Genomic DNA, 23,366 nt, shown 5'->3' with positions numbered 1-23,366 from the left:
CGGTCGCAATTTGAATTATACCCCCAATAAATATGCAATGTGCAATTGATGAACATGGAAAAGGATATCAATATAGGCACAAGTGGGATATTTACTATGTTAAGTGGATTTAAACTCTACTTTCTTTGATTTTGGGAATATGATCTTTAAATTTAAACAATACTTGCTTTGATTTTTGAACAAAATGTAAGTGCACAAATAGCATTTTGCAACTGAGTACATAAACCACATAGTATTGCTATTTGATGAGCTTGCATTTGCTGTGAACTTGTGAAGTTATGCGATCAGCTATAAGAAAATTTACAATTTAGTAAAGTCATGTGGACAGAACACCGCCTTGTTTTGCTATTTCGAGGGGTTGTACATTGTTGTACATTGTCAAGCCATTGCTAAGCAAAAGATATAAACAACACACCAAAATCCATACTTTTTTTTATAGATCACACTCTCAAATGCAAAAGCTTACATATTTCACACATGTAATAATCATCGAGCAAAAATAATTGAACATCCTCATAAGGAGAATGTTGCAATACATATTTGATTGTCCAATACAAGCGGATCCGGGTAGGACCCCAATATACATATCAAAGCCAAAATCAAAATCAAAATCAAAATCAAAATAAATAAAGAATCAAAAGAATACAAAATTTTACTTCCAAAGAACCCAAAACCTGTGAACAAAATATTGAAGTCAAAGCGCAAAGGCAGCACTTTACTCATCAAGAAAAGAAGCAGGCATGGACTGAAGATGATCTAAGCCTGCACATCAGCAATATTATTTCAGAGACATCAGCATCTATATATAATAAACCAAGTACAAACTGTGAAGTTGAAATGGCTAAAGATTGATTTGGCAAACAGAGAACTGGCACAACGTGAATACCTGATAGGGGGTGAGTGAAAGACTGAAAGATATCCAGGTCTTGCCTATTGTCATGCTCAGACAGACTAGAACGTATCATTCTTCAGAAATTATAGGTATTTTCAGAATCTATAAAAGAAAGCAGCTCAATGACGCGGTAGGAATCAACTCATTGGAGCCAGCGAAGCAAGAGCATTAGCATGTGCAGGAGAGAGAGAATTCAATATCGGTTGCATTTGATTTCCATACATTGAGATGAGATGTGAAAAAGACCTTCCGATTAGGGTTTTAACTTCGCCTGTCTCAATAGGTGACAATGCCACTTGAGCAAAAACATTCACCAAGTCTGGAACCAATGGCATGATCTGTAATAAATGTATTCAAGACAAATTAAGAATTTAACCAAGCAAGTGATTGATTGAAGAATAATAGCATAAACTAGTTCGCACAGAAGAATAATTAATACCTGAGGGTGCGATGCCAAAACGAGATTACAAACACAGCTATAAACAGCAGTAGACTCTTCGTGATCTTCTTTCAAAGGAAGAGCTTTCAGGAAAACAGGTAGCACCTGAAACAAGAATGAGTAAAGATAATAGTCTCAGGGTAGCTATTCACGAATCAGAATCTTATTAAGAAAGATCCCTAGAAAGCCTAGTTACTCTCACCTGATTTAATGGAATAGCCTCAGGGTGTACCATAATCATCCTTGCCACAGCACCTGCTGCATTATCCCTTACGGCATTATCTGGTTCAGATTCACCAAAAAGTGGATGGAGTCCCTTCAAGATGTCACCGTAATATCTATTACCAAAGTTAAGGAAAACAAGCTAACAAGAAAATTCAAGACGATGGTCACATAACAATATGTAGACTTATTTGAGTACATGCAGATCTATTCATTTATTCATGTAATAAAACAAGATGACCCTATAACACAAGAACCAGGCTTGAGTGAAACTAAGACACACAGAGGATACTTTAAAGCCACTTGACCGCCATTTCTGCAGAACTCGCCGACACAAAAGGCAGCATTCCTCCGATTTGTTGCATCAGAAGATGCTAATTCTTTCAAAGCCAATGGCATCACCGCCTGAAATATAAGTGTGTCTCATAAGTCATAACACTCACCAAATACTTTAAAACAAGATGAAATAACCCTAGGACTTTTGGTTGCGAAAGTGAGGGGATTTATTATTAAAATTTTAAGAAGAAAACACTTTACACAACCAAATCTAAGGCTTGCAATCAATCAGTTACATTACATCAACATAGCCTGCGATAGACGGACCCATGTTCTGTGCCACTTCTGCAAGGGTTGCAACTACCATGGTCCGATCTTGTAGTGGACGTGAGGCTTTCTGCAGAATCAATAGACTCAGATGAAAAAGATACAAGTGTACGAGACGAGCAATCATATAGTTTAAAAGATAATCTACCGCAAATTTCATCAGGGGACTGAATAATTTGTCTAATATGGGTGCAAAATGAGGGCCCATAGACTTGGAAAATGCAGGGAGCAGATCAGAAACTGCATCCATTAAGACCTCATCATGCTCAGTGTCATCTTCATCAATGTCACTGTCTGACTCTATCTGCTGACAGATTGACTGCTCATTAAGCAGCACTAGTGTTGCGTCAACTAACCTCGGCATATCTGAAATTTTTGAAAAATAAACCAAGCCAGAGACATGTTTGTATCAGGGGGAAAAGTCAAACCATTGTAGAAGTACATTTGAATATTAATACTAACAAGCCTCAATAGCCGTATATCCAATATCTTTGATGGTATCTGCTATGCCGATACAAGCTTGAGCTGCAACTTCCTTGTCATCATCCTCCGTCATAATCTTAATAAATATGTTCAGGACAGTGTCTGACAAAGGGGGGTAGAATCAGAAAATAGTCATCAGAGGGTTCAGAGCTAGCCATGCAAAAGCTGAAACAAAAAAATCAAAGTCGCCAACAAAACAATCATTACCAAGTACTTCTTTTGCCTTTGTTGAACCGTCCTGCAAGTAAATGACAAAGGAAACATAGTTAGAGGATGCCTTTGCCTCTAAATCAGGGCTTCAAAAATTACTGTATTTTGAAGACCTTGGTTATTAAACTGTTTGGTTATTTCCTTGGACATCCTGATATTGGCACTAAAGAAGACACTTCCTCAAACACCATGTCAATGCCAAGACAAGTGTCAGATTAAGAGAAAAAATGTTTCCGACAATGTGAACCCCAATCCATACTACAGAATTTGCACAAGAGCCAAGTGTTGATCATTACTAGCCCCTAAACCCCCGTAATGATCAGATACATCAAATACGAATTAAGAAAAAGTGAAGCTATAAAATGCAAAATATGTTCAGAAGTACACTTACCGCATGACCTTGAAAGACTGCATGAGCGGCTATAAGAACATCTGCAGGCAGAGCATACCCAATTAAAAAAAAATCCTAATAAATGCATTTTAGCATCTACACATGGTATCTCTCTTCAATGCAAAGTGTCCCTCGTTTCTTTAAGAAACAACATATGCACAAATCGCACTATATACATGTATAATAGGAAATCGCTGATAAATTCACCAGCCGATATAGCTACTCACTTTTCAAAGAAATAATGGCCTGAAGCCTTACATCCTCGTGAAAATACCCAGAATGGCGTACCAAGATTTTTATTGTCTCCTCCAAGTATCTTTAAAGGTCAATCAAGGATCCCGAACACAGATATTACTAAGGGAAGTACAAAAATCAAGAAGATAAACAGAAATGAAGCACAGTTGACCAGGAAAAGGATACGGTGCATAAAAGCCTCGTGTATGAAGAGCGAATAATCCTAGGGCCTGAGTTGCGGCTGCCTTTTCATCTAACACTCCCGTTCTTATGCTGATATTCCTAACTCTTGGCTCATCATGAACTTCATCATCTGATGAGACTCCACCGAATCCATTAACATTTTCATCGCCATCAGATTCATCAATATCAATTGCTGAACCATCGTCAAGATTGCAAGAGGAAAATGCCAATGGCACAACATGCGGAAGGTACTGTTATTAAAATCAAAAAGTTATCCATTTATATAAACATCAGAACATAGAATACTTGCATGTAACTAAAAAAAATTGACCATCTTTACCATCACAAATCCATCTTCCAGAATTTCAGCCACGTTGCTAAAGAATCCATGGGTATATTCGCGCAGCTCACTAAATTCCAACCTAAAACCCTGAATTGGCAGAAAGACATAAACTCAGAAACAAAAGACAGTCATCCAACCACGTCAGAATATTTAGAAATCTTACAGCAATTGCTGCTTCAATATAAGAAGGCAATATAGGCTCCATCCTTGCTCTCCCAACAGACATTGCTACTATTCCTACTAACTCGGTCGCCCTCGCTCGTGAACGGAGGTCTTCGTCATTTGTCAAAACCAAAAAGCTCTTCATCAGCTCAAGAACCCTTTCAGCATATGGTAAGAAAGATTGCTCTGCTGCAGATGCAACAGAACCAATTGCAGACTGGAGAAAAAAATGGAGATCTTAATCCGGAGGTTAACTCAAAACAAGATGCATCAATCTGCCACAGGGACACAACAAGCAAGGAACGAAAGAAAAAAAAATCCGACCATGCAAGTCTCTTGTAGATTTCGGGGGCTGATTTCAAGAGCAGCCAGCAGCTTTCCCATCAAAGGATCAATAAACGGAAGGATTTCCTCACCCATATTCTCACAAAAGGCAGCCAAAGCATAGTATGACTTTTCCTGAAGAGGAAATTCAAAGCCATCATGAACAAGTAAGATACAAGTAAATTGTTTATTAAAAGTAAAAATTACCTTTACTTCATTAGATGAATCCTCCAGAGCATTTAATATACAAGGAAGCACACTCTCATAGTGTAACATGATCTCAGGCTGCAGGTGCTCAGCAAACTGACCTAATGCAAATGAAGCAGCACCTCTCACCATCTGCTCTGGGTCCCTTAAAGACCCCAAAACTATATGAAGCACAGGCTTCAGATTATTTTTCATCAAATCCAAGCAGCCCTCGGATACAACTCCCAAGGCTGTGACAGCAGCTTCCCTAAACTTTGGGTCAACATTTTGACAGCTTATGGATGCAAACTCTAATACTGGTGCGAAAACTTGTTTAGGGAGGTTCAAAGCCATTGTGTCAATAACTTCTGCAGCAGCTCGATCTGGGGCAAGGTCCTCATCATCATTCCTGTTACTTGACTCTGCAAGCAAAGGGCAGATGACATGCAAGACTGGCAAAACCAACTTGTGTTTCTTAAGAGAATTATACTTGTATTTTGCCAGCCAGGAGATTATTTGAATAGCCTGACAAAGAAAAAAACACATGGAAAGATAAGCATCACTACAAAGTGCAAACTCCTTTAAACTAGCACAATGAGTTTGTGAAGGATCCTTCTTAAGATGCCAAAACATATTGTCTAACCTGATGACGGGTGCTATCGTCCAAAGTCTGATTAGAGCAGACCTCAAGAGAGAACTGCACTATGGATTTAACAGAATCTCCAAGAAGCGGTGCAGGTGACTCAATCAGCTCATCAAATATTTCGAAGGCAATCACAGCCACATCTTCTTCACCGGAAGCAAGACACTGTCTAGCTGCATGCAATATTCCAGGTATAAAATCCCTGAACCTGACCTAAATAACAAAAGAACCTAAATTGCATCAGTAATTGTTGAAGAAATGACTGCTTTTCTACAGTCATCAACCAAGCTGGTAATTATTTTTTATTAAAAGAACAATCCGGTTCGACCTCTTTGACGCATAGTACGTATGAAATGCAGGTAACTTTAAATGGTTGTCAAACACCATGGAAGTGGCAACTTTTACATTGTAGTCTTGTAGACAAACCTTTAGATGTTCTAAGAATTTATTTTCTCTGCCATCTAGCTGGTGTACTTGCAAGCTATATGTCAGCTATGGCAAGCAAATCGCACAAGAGATGGAAAATGCCAAGGGGTATTCCCCAGGTTACCTCAACTTTATGGTTACATATGGGCATTATGGTTAGAAAGAAATCACAGGACACCTAGAGTACTGTATCTCAAAGACTCAAACATATTTCTTCATCAGCTAAGAGCAAGTTTTTTTATTATTTCTATTTAAAGTTTTCCCCAGGTTGCCTAATCTTACATGCAGATTTATTGGCACTTCTTTTTCTCAAACTTTTTCTTAGATGACATCTTCCTACACATCTTAAACAGTATATTCATCTTTCCTTTGCGCGATTAACATAATTATCTTGTTATAACCACACACAAAACCCTCCCAAATTTCAACAATATCTAACTTGAACAATGAAACAGTCTATTAATATTGGTCAATTTTGGGTATTCAGAATCCTCTAAAAGATAACTTCATGGTTTTAAACAACAAATGCAGAAGAAATATAAGTAGAAAGAAAGATAAAACTGAACAAAGTATGATAAAGCAGAGAGCCATTACTCTGTATCATACTATCATCAGTCATAAAGCATAAAGTTTGTATGCATATATGGGTCCCCCAAACTGAGACTTGGTCTTATAGATCTAATTGTAACTCTTCTTGAATACTGTCCATACTTTCTGTTATAATTCCTCTTTTTCGGTTTGTGGTACGTGGGGTGATTAGCGAATTAGGTAACATTATTGATACAGTCTACATTAGCATTTGAGTCTGTGTTATATAGGTACTGTAGTAAATCTGTAAATCCATTGTATTGAAATGTTTCTTTCATGCAGAGTATGTTTGTTCACCATCTCCCTTAAGCGAAGGAGAAGGCCACCAAATCTCCAACCTCCCTATTCAAGTACCTCTGACATAAACACCCAGAATAACAATGGGGAAAGGGAGCTGGAGTTTCCTCGAGAGAAAAAATTCCAATATTGACCAACATATAAAAATAGAACTTATTTTCTTTTATTGAGATTAAATAAGATACCGTTTTTCGAACGTGTGCCCATGAGCACATGTTAATAAAACAAATTTTATCGTAACTATTTGCTTATGAGGAATCTTGACAAATTATACAAAATAGATTGATTATTTTAATTCTAAACTAATAAAGTCTTATTTATTTCCTCGCTCACCCTCCTTCATAATTTTATATCCCATATTGAGGGCCCTTTTGTTCTTTACGTATTCCGTTTATGGTGTCTCATTTTGTTCTTTACATTGAGAATCTTTCCTTTTATACTATCACATAAATGCCTTAATAATCTGTCAAAAGTTGTGCCAAATGATTATTTGAACCAATTAAATTCACTGGGTCATTTAATCTCTTCCACTTTTCCATTGAAGCATTAAATCTTCACATTTTCCCAATGTTAGATTTTAGGTAAAAGTGGAAACATTATAAATAAACGTAATTTGCATTTGTTTAAATAAAAAATAGAAGGAATCTCAATCCAAATTAAATAGTCGTTAAATTGTGTGCATGATACCAAACGTAAAGAACAAAAAGGGACGGATGTAGTATTAATCTATTAATCAACAAAAAAAAACAATCTCTTCAATATCAAAAACGCCATTTTTAATTTATTCATTCCACCTTACTCCATCTCTTAGTTGGTGTTGTATTGACTAATTTATCATCTTCTATGATTTTGTCAAATAGTAATTATAAAACTTCTTCCCCTTCCCCCAAGAAAACATCGAATTGTTCTACAATAAGTCTTGTTCATACATGCATTAATTATTTCTCTGCCAAAAATTAATAACCTATTGAGCTCTAACTAATGTCATTCCTCTACCCGCATAAACCAAAAAAAAATCATAACTAATGTAGACATCAAAAGTTGAAGAAACTTAGCTCTCAAAAATTTTAGAAGTTGAAGAAACTATAGAAGTTGTTTTTTTTTTGTGTGTGTGTGTGGGGGGCGGGGGGAGATTATTGAGAAGGTGAATAAAAATTACAGAAAAAGAGGGTGAAAAGGGACACGGGTACTTGGACTCGAGTACTAAATAGATAACTCTTTTCCAAACTATGTAACGGGATACAGCGAAACCCAGTGTGAAGATTAAAGACATTGATGGATGCCTTAAGAGTTCAATGTATCCAATCTTCAATGTATTTCCACTCAATTCTAGGTTTCCCTCAAAATTTTGAATCAAAATATTAGATGTCTACAAGAGAACTCAAAATTAAGCAGGAATCCTTGTTCTAACACTCACCAGCTACTATTTTCCTTACTTTTGGAAAGTTTTGGTAATCAATTAACCTTTTTGTTGCAGAAGAAGTTTGTTCTTTTTATCTTTTTTCTATTTGGTTATGCAACAAAAAGAAATCCCCGGGAGTCCCCTTTTCTAATAATGGGGGAAACACAGGCAACAAATTGCATGATGAAAATAAAAACTCACCACCTCAGATGTATCATGTGTAAACTCTAGAAAAGACCCCACAGCCCTGGAAAAGGAAAAAAAATGTATTATGACCATAAACCAACAAGAAAGCAACTCTCAAACAAGGAGAAGTACAAGACCAAGTTAAAAACAAGGCTTCTGATTACTTGAGTGCTGCAACTCTAACTCGGCTGCTTGTCTCATCCTGCAAACATCGTAGCAAAAGACTTTGAAGGTCCGCAAAATGTGGTCGAAATGTATCCCCTATTGTTTCAGTCAATGAGCTGAAAAGAATCAATGAAACCTGGCACATAAAACCCAAAGTGTAGTCTATTAGCTTATGAAATCCTCCTAGGTCTCTAATAGGAGGGACATTAATGAATGCAACACACAACAAAAGATTCAGGTACAACAACCACACTAAGAAAATTCACATAAACATGCAAAATAAACACATGGGTGACTGCTGAATATCCTATTAAAAGACCTCTTGAACAAGGAAGTTTGAAAAAAATTACAGGTTGTAATGAATTAGGATCCCCAAACTGGGTATTTGCGTGGGGAATGTTGCAAATTTTATGGTCAACATAATGTAACATTGTCACTATCCATGTTTTATTTCTGGTTCTGTCAAAATCTGTGAGCGCTTTCTGCTCTGATTTACTTTTCAATAATAATGACAAACTTTAAAAAAATCATTCCATACACTGTAGATTCTGTATAAGGCAAATACAAAGACAAATATTGGTATGAGGACATTAAGAGCCCGTTTAGCAAACACCAAAAATTGGTGTTCAAGAGAGAGAATGAAATAAAAAAACTACAAAATAGGTAGAGAGATAAGAGAGAAAGGAAGAGAGAGAGTGAAACCATGCCACATTTGGTGTTCGTGAACACCAAATGGAAAACCAATTTGATGCAAGGAATGCTTGACATGTGGCACATGGGGACCAAACAATATAGTTTTTTTTATAATTGCAAAAGAGATGGTAGAAAAGTGATGCATACTTGTAAAATTTTGGTATTTGCTAAACCGCTCAAATGTTGTTGGGTTTGGGTTTGGTGTTGGGGAGAGAAAAAAGATAAAATATTATATTTTATTAGGTTGAAGTCCAAACTCTTGGTATTTGCTAAACATGCTCTTATAAACTACGAAGTAGTTAGCCCCAAAAGCCATTAAGGCTAACAACAGATATGAATTGCCATGTCAACTGTAACCCTTTAGTCTTAATCCATGACACGCTAAAGTACACTTCTAGGATTCACCTATTACAGCAATAGCAAACGCCTTTAAAGCCCAATGAACGAAACTACTTACGTTCCTCCGTTCATGAGGCATTTCAGCAATTTAGCCACCAGAATGAAGTGCTTCCCAGCCTAAAAAAATGAAGGTTGTATGAAATCTGTTGATGGGTAAAGCTCACTAAAGGTAGGGAGATAAGAACACAAAGTTTGCAACAAAAACAATTAAGGTCAAATGATGGCCCATGATCCTGTAACATATGGACTTTCAATTAGCCGATATGCTTCGATGGTTGAGAGTCTAGACATTCTTCTCAGGATAGAACCCATTACAACAATATACAAACGAATGTATGTATCTCACACAATGTGCGCACATAGCTGAAGAGATAAGAGAGGGACTTGAGGACCAATCAGTCGACATAAAAGCATCAACAGTAATGAAGCAAGATGAAAAACAGTTGGATGCAAAAGCCAATTCGACCATTCCAGCCAGTAAAGAGAATGTGAAACTAAAGTTTAAAGTTAAGTCTTATGTCAAATAACTATGAACTGTCAGTAAGAGCAGCAGCTGTCAAGCATACCTCTCTGTGATCCTCTTGTGCACTTTGACTGCATTGAAAAAGAAATGGTAACAAGTCAGGCCACTCTCCAGCAGGAACAGCATACTTTGCAACAACACTGACGACATTTGCACTTGCTCGTCGCACTGGTGGACTGCAAAAAACATAGAGCTGTAAGAATCCTCTGATTCAAGACATTAGTCTCCATAGTCGAAAAGGCGGCAACTAAGGTCCACAGCAAATCAAATCTAAAGTCAATTTGAACAAGCTGCCATCTTTCTACTGTATCAAACACCTCGCGTTTCTTGAAAACGTTGTGTTTTTCATAAAATTTCAAAATCTAAGCCACTGCTGCTATATAATCAAAGAACTTTGTTCAAAATCTAAGCCACTGCTGCCATTACCAAATAGGTTTCCATTTGTCGCTCAATATATACAAGTAAAAACTAAAAACTATATTCCTCAATTGGTTCCTCAACTGGCTACTCTATTACCAATAATTCCTCCATTTTCCATCATCAAATCGGTTCCTCTATATTCCTTCATCAAATTGGTTCCTCGATTTTCCATCATCAAATTGGTTACTCAATTTTCATCATCAAATTGGTTACTCAATTTTCATCATCAAATTGGCTCCTCAATTTTCCATCATCAAATTGGTTCCTCGATTTCCATCATCAAATTGGTCCCTTGATTACACATTATCAAAGCTCTTCAATTACCCATTTTCGAGTTGATTCCTTGATTACCGCCCATCAACAAATCGGTCCCTCAATTACCAATGTGATCAAGTTTGTGCCTCAATTACCCATGATCAAATAAATTCCTCAATCACCCATGACCAAGCCGACTCCCCAACCTATTATCAAGTTGGTTCCTTAATTAGACATTGGGGGTGTTTGGTTAGGAGAGGTTTGAGGGAAAAAGAGCTTTTTGGGGTGAATTAGAGGTTTGACTTTTAGAAAAAGCTATATCAAGCTGGTTCCTCCATAACACATTATCAAGTTGGTTCTCAATTATCCATTATTCAACAAAAAACACAATGCATAATTAAAATTAAACAAAAAAAAATAAGGGAATGCATTAACCTGATCTCCATAGTAATACTATCAATGAGAGATTGCTTAACAGTTTGACGAAGCTGAGGATTAAGCTTAGCCCAATGACCAGTAATCTTCTTACGTAGCAAAACAGCAGCAAGTTGACGAACACCGGGAGTTTTAGCAGTACGAAGATGATGAACTAACGCGGGAACTACTTCCGGGTCTTTTGCTAAACGCTTTATCTGATCTTCAGCTTGCAGACGAGCATCGTTGTCGGGCATCAAGAATTGTATCAGTAACAGCTCTAGTGACTGTGACATCGTTGAGTTTGTGTATGTGGCGGCGTCTGTGAAGACGAAGGTGATAGCGGCGGCTGCGTGGTGGTGATGTGGGGTGGGTGGCGGCGCAAGTTTGGGGATTGGTTGGGGATTGGGGGAAATGGGGTTTGCAACCTAATTGGGAGGAATTGAGGTTTAACACTTTTAACTGTTTAAGATTTTTGTGAGAAAAATAATTAGGAGTATTTAAAAAAAACAGTTTAAGAATAAGAGTATTTAATTTTTTAAAGTCACATTTTTGTAATACAGTATCGTGTACGTAGGAGTGCAAATATGACAAGACTTTCAATAAACTATACTCCGTAGTACTTAAGTTCAGGCGCGGTTTAAACTCGTTCATGTTCGTTTATTTAATAAATTAGCCAAGCTTTAACATGAAAAATGTACTTTGTATGTTCATTCATTCAAGTTCATGAACAAACATAATATTTTGACATAAAATACATGAACTTGTAAGTGAAAAAGGATAGAGTCATTATGTGACTTCCTAAGTATTGGCCATAGGAAACCAGTCTCGTACCAAATGAAAAATGAATTTATGACTAGGGGTGTGCAAAAATTGGTCCGGACCGAAAACATGGAACGGGCCGGATCAGACCGAAGGCAATCGGTCCGGTCTCTAGGTCGAGAAATATCAATTTCCGATCATCGGTCTGGTCCGGTCCAAAACATGGTTTTGGACGGGACCGATTTTTCCTTAATAAAATATAATATAAACTATTTAAAAATTTAATTCTCTCCTCTAATATGTTGTAAATATTACTATATTGTGATGTATTTTATTTTAGCTTCCAAATGAGGACTTAAAATTTTTGTTTTTTATGTATATTTTTTGTTTTTTTTACCATAAGTTCTATAAAATAAAAAATATATAGAAATAGGTCGACAACCGGTCCAAACCGATCTGGTCCGGGTTTGGTCCAAGCATAATCGGTCCGGTTTTCAGGTCTTGAATAATCAAAATTTCGGTCCTCGATCCGGTCCGGGTTTAGACCGATGAACACCATTATCCATGACATGTCACAACTACTTACAAATCATTTCAAAATTTCATTTTTCGGTTTCAAAACGTGCATCCTTAACTCCTAATGCCGGATTGTGCTAGAAAATTCCACGAAGAATAACATATAATGTCTCATGCGTCATAATATTTTGGTTTAACCACAATTTATTGACAAGTTCACATACAAACTTGGGGAAAGTACCTAACTCATGTTGATCTTGGCCTGTAAAGCCCAACCCTCTCCCTAGGGCTACAATTGAGTCCAAAACCTCCATAGAGTTATAAAATCACATGTCAAACCGACCCATAACTTTGCATAAGCATAAATAAACAAGAGAAAACATAGAAAGAGAAAGTACAAGATTATTGCTACTACTTGGGAGCCCTTTCGAGTTAATCTCAGTGATTTTCCCAATCAAATAGCATTTTCGTAAATAATTGATGATTTTATTACGAAAATGCCATTAATTTTGGGTTAAAGTACGATGACATATCATCAAATGTGGGCCACATGTACGGTCATTACTGTATTTTCATAGTACATCAACAACTATGTAATATACAGTCAACAGCTAACAATATACAATAAACTTCTATTAATAAACAATCTACCACTATAAATATACAGTCAGTCACTTACCAATGAACAATATTGCATTTTAGTAATTCATCAGCAACCATAAAATATACAGTCAACAGCAAGTGGTATACAATCAATACTGAGTAATATGCAATCAATAACTTCAAATATACAGTCCACACCTAACATTATACTACCTACAATTTTCAAGCAAAATATTTACGAAAATGCCATTTGATTGGAAATTTTTTCCAATCAGTGAGATTAACTCGGAATTTCTCACTACTTGGTAGTAGTTCATCCAAATTCCAAAAGTGCACATATAGGGCAAAATCGTTACAACTTACAAAGTTGGAGAGAGAAAAAGGCCTTGAATGTTGATCCAAAACTCAAAAGTCCAAAACCCATACGTAGTACGGAGTAGTAATGTAGTACAGATGTCCAAACTCCAAAAGTCCAAAACCCATTCGTAGTGAAGACTCTTGAAGCACACAAGTGTGTTCAACTCAAAACCGGGCATTTCTCTCCCGTTTACAATTTTCGAGTGTAGCAAATTTAATTAATTTAAATCCAACTTTTTTTTTTAATTTTTTTTTATCCATCGGGCCTTCTCATAACATACAAACTTATTATCACCCTTCTCACACAAACAAACACAAAGCTCAAAAATCCCTCCTCCATTTCTCTCTCTTTTTTTCTCGCTTCCAAAAACTGTTCTTCTTATTTTCTCCAATCTTAATTATTTCCGATTTTTCAAAACCTAATTTCATCATCACAAACATAGTAATAATCATAATCGAAGCTTCAAACTAAGGTTTCTTCTTAATCACCTTCGTTTTTTTTGTTTGGTTTAATTTTTGGTTAATTTTTGCTGTGTTCGAATACCAGATTGTAGATTTTTGTGGTAAGTTTTCAGCGATCCTTTCATTTTTTTTGTTATCGTTTGTTCTACTTTGCTTGATTCTTCTGATTTGTTGTTCTAATTTTGTGTTAATTAAGTTGTTAATTATGATTGCCGTTGCTTAATTTTCAAGTAAATGCGATTAATTTTCATTTTGTTTTTGTGATCTGGTAGAACAAATTAGGTTGTTAGAATTTTAGATTTTGTTTGTTTTTTAATTAGATCTGTTTTTGTGTTTTTCAAATGCTGAACGAGCGTTCTTTTTTTCCACATCTTTTTCAGGAACTTTTGATTAATTTTCGGTGTTTAAGTGTGTGAAAATAGAGCTGCTATGATTCCTTGAAGAAGGAGAAGTTGTTTTTATTTTTAGGGATGAAAAGGTCTAGAGATGATGTGTTCACAGGGCCTCAAGTTAAACGGCCGCAACCTGCTAATTCTTATCGCGGAGAGAGGTAATTTTCTCTCTCCTCACTTTTCCTAGGTTTTAATTCTGAATTAATTTAATTTAATTAATTGTGTATATTGGTTTGTTGATGAGTCATATGTCTGTTGAATTGTTTAATTTATGTTTGATTAATAGTTGTGATTATTGATTAGTAATTGTAATCTCGAATTGGTATTTTCTAGTATGTTTAAAGGTAAAGATTTGATCTTTAAGTATTTCGTTTGTGTGTTCGAGTTTAGTAGATCAACTATAAGTTTGTATTGGTCTTTGGTGTCTTGGCCTTTTTTTTCCCCGTTTCATCCTGTTAGCTTTTAATGAAAATTTTGATGAATGCTTGTATTTTGTCAGTGAGACTCTCTGACTCATGAAATTGTGGATTTTGTAAATTGAAGCTCTGGGCAGCCTCAAATGGTTGGAGGAGGCGGGGTTGGTGCACCTACACCACAGAGATTAACGACTAACGATGCACTAGCTTACCTGAAGGCAGTAAAGGACATGTTCCAGGATAAGAAGGAGAAATATGATGAATTTTTAGAAGTTATGAAGGATTTTAAAGCTCAAAGGTCTGTTTGTTATTGAGCTTGTTGAGTGATCTTTATCTTGGTACCATTGTTCTGGAATTTTGTTTGCTGATTACATTTTGTATGGTGTATTGTAGAATTGATACCACGGGTGTAATAGCAAGGGTTAAAGATTTGTTCAAAGGGCATCGCAACTTAATATTGGGATTTAATACCTTTTTGCCCAAGGGATATGAAATTACCCTTCCTCCTGAGGATGACAATCCTCCTGCGAAGAAGCCAGTTGAATTTGAAGAAGCAATCAGTTTTGTTAATAAAATAAAGGTGAAAAATATGGCTGTTGGATGTAATTAGTGATTATCATCTGTTTCAAATAACTTTGCTTAAATAGTACTTGGTTTATATTGCAGTTGCGGTTTCATGGCGATGAGCGTGTTTACAAGTCATTTCTCGATATTTTGAATATGTATAGAAAAGAAAACAAAACCATAAGTGAGGTCTACCAGGAGGTACGCCTGTCTATCATTTTTTATCTTTGTGTGTGTGTGTATGTGGAGGGGAGGGGGTGGTTGTACGGTGGAGAAATCATTTGCAGATTATTTTGTGTTGCTTCTTATCCCACTCTTTTGATCTGGCACCTCACTGACTCGAAACAAATTATTTTTAGTTTATGGTAAATGACGCATTAAGTAGGTGATCTGACAAAAAAGGAACTTTTGGGAGTTGGGGTATATGATGGGACACAATGCATCAATATCGGACAAAGGTTCTCAAAAGGTTTTAGTTATGATGATCTCAGCTGACATATTTATCATGTTCGCTACGTGCAGGTAGCTGCACTCTTCCGAGACCACCGGGACCTTCTTGAGGAATTCACACATTTCCTTCCTGACACATCAGCAGCAACACCAGGTCAAAATGGTCCATCTGGGAAAAATTCTATATTAAGAGACAGGAATTCAGGCATGCCTTCAACAAGGCTGCTGCACGTTGACAGGGTATTTTTGTTATTCTCCGGCAGTGCTATTTTCTTGTGTATTGATCTTGCTGCTAATGCTTGTCCCTATTCGCTATACGCAGAAGGATCATGAGTTCAATCTTGATGGTTCTGATGCCGACAATGATAAATTGGGGAAAGCAGAGCGGGATCAGAGGAGGCGACTTGATAAAGAAAGAGACAGAAAAGATGGCATTAACAGGTCAGGAGGGACAACAAATGATAATGTTTGGGATACACTGACCTGGATCTTTCTAACAAAGTGAAAGTTGCTTTCAGGGTTGAAGATTCTATTACTGATCACGGTGCTGAGAACTATGGTCCGCGTGCTGTCTCTGGGTCTTATGATGATAAGAGTGGTCTAAAAAGTGAGCTTTAAAACTTCGAGTGTTAATGTGATTTTTTTTTCAATAATCTTTTGGCTATTTGCTTCTGGTGTTATTAAAGGTTTGAAAGTGTAAATTGTATGGAACGGAATCTAAGTGTAGTGCAGCTTGCTTGTGTCTTTATGCACCCACACCCACACCCACACCCACACCCACACTCATAGTTCATTGTTAGTTGACCTGGTATATAATTGTTAAAGTCTTATACATAAGACAATGTCTTCTTGTTGCTCAAACTCGCTGTTTCCTTTTGAAGGATGTCTGGTTATGTTCTGTGGGATTTTCATCCTAGTCTGACATTTTGTTTGGGACACCAGAAAGCTTATTTCCTATAGACATGAGAAGAATGTGCTTCATTTGACCAAATTATTGGTCCCATCTTCTTCGAGGCTTTATAAGGCAGACCCACAGTCAACATTTTGTATGTTCACTTATTCTGTTTAAAGTCCTTAGACTGGCGATATTATTGCAGGTATGTACAGTCAAGAACTTGCATTCTGTGAAAAAGTCAAAGAGGGATTGGATAATCTTGATGATTATCAGGAATTTTTAAAATGCATTCACATATACTGCAGGGAGATAATCACAAGACAAGAGTTGCAAGCTTTGGTATGACTTTTGACAGTGATAACTTTTTTGCTTTCACTACGTTTGTTTTTACTATTACTCTATTACTATTTTTTTCCTTCTCTTTTTAAAAAAAAATTATATGTTACACTTTTAAAACCTAGAGACTGGCAGTGATGAACATTATTGTAAATCAAGTTAAATTATTTAATAAGAGTTTTTTAAATTTGTGGAAGTTCTTGTTAACTTTCTTATTTAATAATGAGCGTATCAGTAAAAAGATTGAACACTTCTTTATTTCGTCGTAGGTGCGTGATATACTTGCAAATTACCAAGATCTCGTGGACGGGTTTGATGAGTTTTTGGCACGTTGTGAGAGACCTGGTACTATATGAGACAATTTTGTTTTCTATTATCACCAGTTCAGATCCAAGCCATATCTCTGATGTGAATGAAATTGATGTTTTGCAGATGGATTTCTTAGCAATGTTATGAGTAAAAGTATGTGCGATGAACACCCTCTTTCTAAATGTGCATGGGTTACTTATTCTACATTAGCCGTTTATTTAATTTGCTAGGTGTCACAAGTTTTGAACACTTCCAGCTACTTTTGTTTGAGTGAAGACAGAAGTAAATGGGTTCAATAAATAATTTAGTGGTCATTCTGTCCAGAATCCTTGTGGCCAGAATTTTTGTGCAGCGATGGTCAATCAAAATCAGTGAAAACCGAGGATAGGGAGCGAGATCGGGATATGGTGAGAGACGACAGGGATAGAGATCGTGAAAGTAGGGAAAGGGACCGCACTGACAGAGGTGTTATTTATGGGAACAAAGAAGTTGCAAATCTCAGGTTGTCTTCAAATTCAAACAAGGATAAATATATAGGAAAACCTATACAAGAGCTTGACCTCTCCAACTGTGAACGTTGCACACCTAGTTATCGATTGCTTCCGAAGAATGTAGGCTGAGACTCTTTTATTTGTTGTTTATGAAAAAAAATGTCTGTTTGATCTGTTTCAGTAACCTCATATCTGTGCAAATGATGCAGTATCCCATACCTTTGGCGAGCCACAGGACGGAGCTTGGAGCTGGAGTATTGAATGATCATTGGGTCTCCGTCACCTCTGGAAGTGAGGATTACTCATTTAAACACATGCGGAAAAATCAGTACGAGGAGAGCCTCTTTCGATGTGAAGATGACAGGTATTATTTCTATATGTTGTTCTTTATAGTCCATGTCTTGATTACTTGTATTGCCTCAAATGTCTGTGAATTCAGCTTGCATATCTACGTTTCCTTGTATGAATTTATATGCCTTGGTGTTTTACTTCAGAAATATATTAAGCTTCCTGTCTGTTATTATGTCATACCCTATCACGGTCATTATCTAACTATGCCATGTTCCATTGTCAGGTTTGAGCTGGACATGCTGTTAGAGTCCGTGAATGTTACAATTAAGCGCGTGGAAGATCTTTTGGACAAAATCAACTCTAACATGATAAAAACAGAAAATCCTATCCGGATAGAGGACCACTTTACACGTACATTCCTATTCAATACACTAGACTGTATGTTCACAGAATTAAGAGTCATATTGTGTCTGACATTGCTTTCCTTTTCTTCAGCTATAAATTTAAGATGCATTGAGCGATTATACGGGGACCATGGTCTTGATGTCATGGATGTATTGAGAAAGAATGCAATTCTTTCTTTGCCTGTTATATTGACTCGCTTGAAACAAAAGCAAGAAGAGTGGGCCAGATGCCGTGCTGATTTCAACAAGGTGTGGGCTGAAATATATTCCAAGAATTATCACAAATCGCTCGATCATCGTAGTTTCTACTTCAAACAGCAAGACACTAAGAGCTTGAGTACAAAAGGTATTTGATTCTTTTTTACAATCTGTATATAAAACTGTTATTCCAGTTTAGCAACAAATTAGATGGAGGTTGTAATCTTTCGTGCTGCTCTGTTCATGACTTCATTGACCATGTGTTGATGCAATCATCATCTTTTTTTTCTTTTTTAAAATATAATCTCAAACATGCATGTGGTTCAGTAAATGAGTAAAACCATCAGCCTGAAGCTCTGGCTTGTGTGTGAAAGAACATGATTTTGTCTAAAGGTTCTTGTTTTCTCCTCGACTCCTCTTCCCCAACTCCCGCTCGCGTCTTTTTATTTTGGAGAGGGGGTTGTTGTTGGCTTTGCTACTGTTAAGTTTTGGCAGATTGATTTGCTGTTAATGCTAGGATTAGGTGTGATATGGCAAAAGTCCGTAAGTATTTGCTAATCAGATCCTCTTTCTTCTCTTTACAGCTTTATTGGCAGAGGTTAAAGAGATCAGTGAGCAGAAATGCAAAGAGGATGATGTGCTTCTTGCTGTTGCTGCTGGAAATAGACGACCTATTATTCCCCATATGGAATTTGAGTATCCTGATACAGAGTTACATGAAGATTTATATCAACTCATGAAATATTCCTGCGGTGAAGTTTGTACAGCTGAACAGTTGGAGAAAGTGATGAAAATCTGGACAGCTTTCCTGGAACCAGTACTTGGTGTGCCTGCTCGGGCTCAAGGTGCTGAGGACTCTGAAGATGCCATAAGAGCCAAGAATGAGGCTTCCAAAACAGATGGTCCTGCTACTGGTGAAAGTGATAGAAGTCCTAGTGGCGGTGCTGCTACTCGCAAACATGAAAGTAGTCCACCAGAACAATCCAGTTCTGGCAATCATGCTAAAGATGAGGGATATCCTGATGCCAGTAGCAGTGGCCTGCATCAAGTTCGATCACAAAGTAATGTCATCGATGAATTCGGTCTCGGAAAACAAACCACTTCTAACGAGCGATTGACTGCTTCTAATCCGTCTCTTCCCTCCGGAGTTGAGCAATTTCATGGAAGAAATATTGAAAACCCGTCAGGTTTGTTTTCTGGTCTTCCATAACTGTGATGGTATCATAGCAACACTAGCGGACTAAATATAAACTCCGCTCATCCTAGGCTTTCCAGTTTCCTACTTGTGCTCTTTCTGCCCTGAAATAGTTAGTGTTATTGTGAATGTTTCAATTATAAATATCAAGAGCTTTCAACAAGGACAGTCTTTAATTTGACTTCAAATGTGACTGCTATTGTTTGTTTGTTTTCACTTGTTGACATGCTTGTTGCATTTTTGACACTATATTAGGTCATAATACCACACAGTTGAGAGTTGGGAATGCAGCAGATAACAGTGGGATCGAGTTGAGATCAAATGGTGGAAATATACCATCGCTGGAGGTATTTCTTTAATTGACAAGGTTTAGTTATTCTTATAAAAAAATATGAACAAGTTATTAAGTTAAGGGAAGATTTCTCCCCCTTCCAATTGGTTTTTGTATGCATTCAGTCCCTACTTTAACTGTCATGTGGTGTTGGTGATTATGCCACTTCTTCTTTCCTTCTGATTTACTTGGACAGTGAACTCCTCGAGAAGTCGATGCATCTTTAATATTTGACTAGGCATACAAATGAACCAACTTCAGAGATACTTTGGTGTTCTAAATTATGTCGTGATGAACTTCCCTTTTTCTTATCTAAATGATCATCTTTTTATTTTGCAGGCTGTTGATTCTACAAGACCAGTTGCAGCATCAAATGGAGTGATAACAGCTGCCACCAAAGAAATCAGATACTGCGAAGAGTCTAATGGACATGCCAAAGTTGAAAGAGAAGAGGGCGAGTTGTCTCCGAATGGAGATTTTGAGGAGGATAATTTTGCTGTTTTTGGGGATGCATCCACAGAGCCTGCAAATAAGCCAAATGATGGGGCATCAAGTGCCCCACACCGAAGTGGTCCGAGAGGTGCTAGAAGAGAAAATGATGTAGATGCTGATGATGAAGGTGAGGAGAGTGCTCACAGGTCATCAGAGGACAGCGAGAATGCTTCAGAAAACGGGGATGTTTCTCATAGTGAGTCCGGTGAGGGAGAGGATTGCTCTCCTGAAAACGAAGAAGACGGGGAACATGATGAGAATGATAATAAGGTTGAGAGTGAGGGTGAGGCTGAAGGAATGGCAGATGCACAAGATGGAGATGGAATATCATTGCCTCTTTCAGAACGTTATCTGCAAACAGTAAAGCCTCTTGCAAAATATGTTCCTGCATCATTAAATGAAATTAGAAAAAGTTCCCGCATCTTTTATGGAAACGACTCGTTCTATGTTTTATTCAGACTACATCAGGTAAGGAAGAGCTCAATTATATTCATGTCAAATTATTTTTTGTTAATTATTATTCCTGTGTGACCTAACTTGTTTCTCTTTTTGGCCAGACTTTGTATGAAAGAATACAATCTGCAAAGATTAACTCAACCACAGCGGACCGCAAATGGAAATCTTCCCATGAAACAGTCCCGTCTGACCTGTATTCAAGGTTGCCCAGTCATAAAGCTTCATTGCTTCATTTTTCTACTTTTTGAACTTCTGACTTGGTTTATGCATTCTAATCTGAGTTAGTTTTCTTGGTACAGATTCATGAATGCACTATATAGTTTGGTTGATGGTACATCTGACAACACCAAATTTGAGGATGATTGTCGAGCCATTGTTGGCACCCAATCATATCTTCTGTTCACTTTAGACAAGCTTATATACAAACTTGTCAAGCAGGTCTATCAAATCCCATGCACTTTTATTTAATTACTTTGTATTTGTAATAAAACTAAACTGTTTTCCGGTTGCTTTTGTGTTTGGATCTCAGCTTCAAATATTGGCCACTGAGGAACTGGACAACAAGCTTCTTCAGTTATATGCATATGAAAGTTCTAGAAAATCTGACAGATTCTTAGATGTCGTTTATCATGAAAATGCTCGCGTACTTCTCCATGACGAGAACATATACCGAATTGAATGCGTATGTCATATATCTTTTTCTGCCTTTTATTTTTTTGGTTTTTATTGCACAATTTCATGTTCAGTTGTCTCACCTGAGTTTGCATTTTGGTTTCTGTTGCAGTCATCTTCACCAACTCAATTGTCCATTCAATTAATGGAGAAAGGGCTTGAAAAACCTGAAGTAACAGCTGTTTCAATGGAACCTAATTTTTCAGCCTATCTTCAGAATGAATTCCTCTCAGTTGTCCCAGATAAGAAAGAGAAGCCTGGGATATTTTTAAAGAGGTATGCAATGTTTTTAAGTTGTAAATTATTGATTAAAGCCTCAAGCTTCACTGAAGCTAAGATACTTGGTGTAGCAGGAATAAATACCAACAAATGAGCGGAGATGAACCCTCTAGTGGTTCCAAGGCTATGGAAGGAGTCCAAGTTGTCAATGGATTAGAGTGCAAGATAGCTTGCAATTCGTCCAAGGTATTTTGATCATTGGAAGAGATTGACATTTTGAGAAAGGTTGAATGCATGCTTTTACAGAGTTTAAGTGTGTGGAAATCACTTTTTATTTTATTTTTATATTGCACATGGTAATTTGTCATGTGTCGTAGGTGTCATATGTATTAGACACGGAAGATTTCTTATACCGGAAGATAAGAAATAGGAGAACTTTGCGTGTGAGCAGTGCTTGCAATGACCAGGCGAAGTCACAAAATCAAAATGGCTCTTCTCGCAGATTAGATCCATTTAGCAGATTGCTTGCAAGCTCATGATTGATGATGACCCATAGCGAATGAATACCACTGGAAGCTTGTTTTGCAATCTATGAGAAATATCACTTGAAGCATTATTGTAACACTCACTATCAGATATTCAGATGCATGCATGAGTTGCTTACTCTACTCTACTTTTGCTGTGCTCTGGAGGTTGCTGAAGCAAAGGCTATTTGAGGTCGCTGACAGAAGGAAAGAATTGCGTGTTTTGGAAGATCACAAGGTACTTTTCCTGCTCAATGGGAAATTACTACTAATGTTTGCGCTTTGGATAAACAACTATAATATATTCGACAAGCCTGCAGTAGATATTATGCTATTTTGGCGTGAAAAAAGGCAACGGAATACACACTTCCATACAGAGCAGGAAAATAGCAAAAGAAAGGGTTGTTAATTTGGTGTTGAAGCATCCTCTAATTCCTTCCTTCCAACCTAATAAAGGGAGCGATTATGGGTCAAGTCAAGTGTAGTATAATGTAAGTTTTGTGGCAATTGTTGCCACAATTGTGTAAATATAGCTAATATCATTTCATTCATTTACATTACTGATCAGGGATCATTTTTGTTTTACCCTAATAGCCCTTTTTCCCCTCTTCTTTTTGCAATGATCAAATGATGTAATTTCATATGGATATTATCTATATTTGCAGCCACGCTGCCTTTTGATTAAAGTTCAGAGTTTTCGTTCTTTCAAACCTTGTTTAAGTTTTGCATGCGTGGTCTTTCTGCGTCCTGGAAAGTTGTGTGGATGGCAACTAGACTTGGTTATTGGGCGGGTCGGGTTGGGGTCAAAGTGGGCCGGTTAATGAAAGAGTCAATTTTAGCGGGTCAATAATGGGCGGTCAAAGCAGGTCGTGGGTTGATAGTGGGGGTAAGGAAAAATGAAAAAAAAGTGAGTCGTATGCGGATACAAGGGAAAACGAAGCTATCCAT

General features: G+C 37.1%; 2 protein-coding genes across 5 annotated transcripts; one reads left to right on the top strand and one right to left on the bottom strand.

The window, feature by feature from the left end:
* Positions 1–453: 453 nt before the first annotated feature.
* On the bottom strand, positions 454–11,556 carry LOC110789530 (uncharacterized). 2 transcript variants are annotated; one of them, XM_021994219.2, is made up of 21 exons: positions 11,105–11,554; positions 10,038–10,170; positions 8,379–8,515; positions 8,230–8,275; positions 5,316–5,528; positions 4,694–5,197; positions 4,487–4,621; positions 4,164–4,379; positions 3,998–4,087; positions 3,661–3,908; positions 3,468–3,556; positions 3,241–3,281; positions 2,847–2,877; positions 2,619–2,741; positions 2,305–2,522; positions 2,131–2,226; positions 1,846–1,958; positions 1,534–1,669; positions 1,332–1,436; positions 887–1,230; positions 454–762 (listed from the first exon to the last, which is right to left on the bottom strand). In XM_021994219.2, the coding sequence occupies exons 1-20, from the start codon at positions 11,377–11,379 to the stop codon at positions 1,030–1,032; spliced, it is 3,150 nt and encodes a 1,049-aa protein (XP_021849911.1). In that variant the 5' UTR covers positions 11,380–11,554; the 3' UTR covers positions 454–762; positions 887–1,029. The 2 variants fall into 2 exon arrangements, with proteins under 2 accessions (XP_021849911.1, XP_021849912.1); XM_021994220.2 differs by lacking the exons at positions 454–762; positions 887–1,230; positions 1,332–1,436 and having other exon boundaries at positions 2,157–2,226; positions 11,105–11,556.
* Positions 11,557–13,610: 2,054 nt separating this feature from the next.
* Positions 13,611–23,128, top strand: LOC110789529 (paired amphipathic helix protein Sin3-like 4). 3 transcript variants are annotated; one of them, XM_056826520.1, is made up of 24 exons: positions 13,611–13,794; positions 14,164–14,333; positions 14,719–14,889; positions 14,985–15,171; positions 15,258–15,356; positions 15,678–15,845; positions 15,928–16,046; positions 16,124–16,212; positions 16,703–16,839; positions 17,106–17,181; positions 17,269–17,298; positions 17,470–17,756; positions 17,846–18,000; positions 18,211–18,338; positions 18,423–18,677; positions 19,114–19,716; positions 19,980–20,071; positions 20,395–21,015; positions 21,105–21,205; positions 21,303–21,441; positions 21,533–21,685; positions 21,788–21,951; positions 22,029–22,140; positions 22,587–23,128. In XM_056826520.1, exons 2-24 carry the CDS (start codon positions 14,254–14,256, stop codon positions 22,608–22,610), a joined length of 3,990 nt encoding a protein of 1,329 aa, XP_056682498.1. In that variant the 5' UTR covers positions 13,611–13,794; positions 14,164–14,253; the 3' UTR covers positions 22,611–23,128. The 3 variants fall into 3 exon arrangements, with proteins under 3 accessions (XP_056682498.1, XP_056682489.1, XP_056682492.1); XM_056826511.1 differs by having other exon boundaries at positions 13,611–13,884; positions 22,026–22,140; positions 22,272–23,128; XM_056826514.1 differs by having other exon boundaries at positions 13,612–13,794; positions 22,272–23,128.
* Positions 23,129–23,366: the final 238 nt, after the last annotated feature.

Source organism: Spinacia oleracea, chromosome 1 (genome assembly GCF_020520425.1).
Source record: "Spinacia oleracea cultivar Varoflay chromosome 1, BTI_SOV_V1, whole genome shotgun sequence".
NCBI lineage: Eukaryota > Viridiplantae > Streptophyta > Magnoliopsida > Caryophyllales > Amaranthaceae > Spinacia > Spinacia oleracea.
The sequence above is the reverse complement of the archived record's forward strand: the minus strand, read 5'-3'. Positions and strand labels throughout refer to the sequence as shown.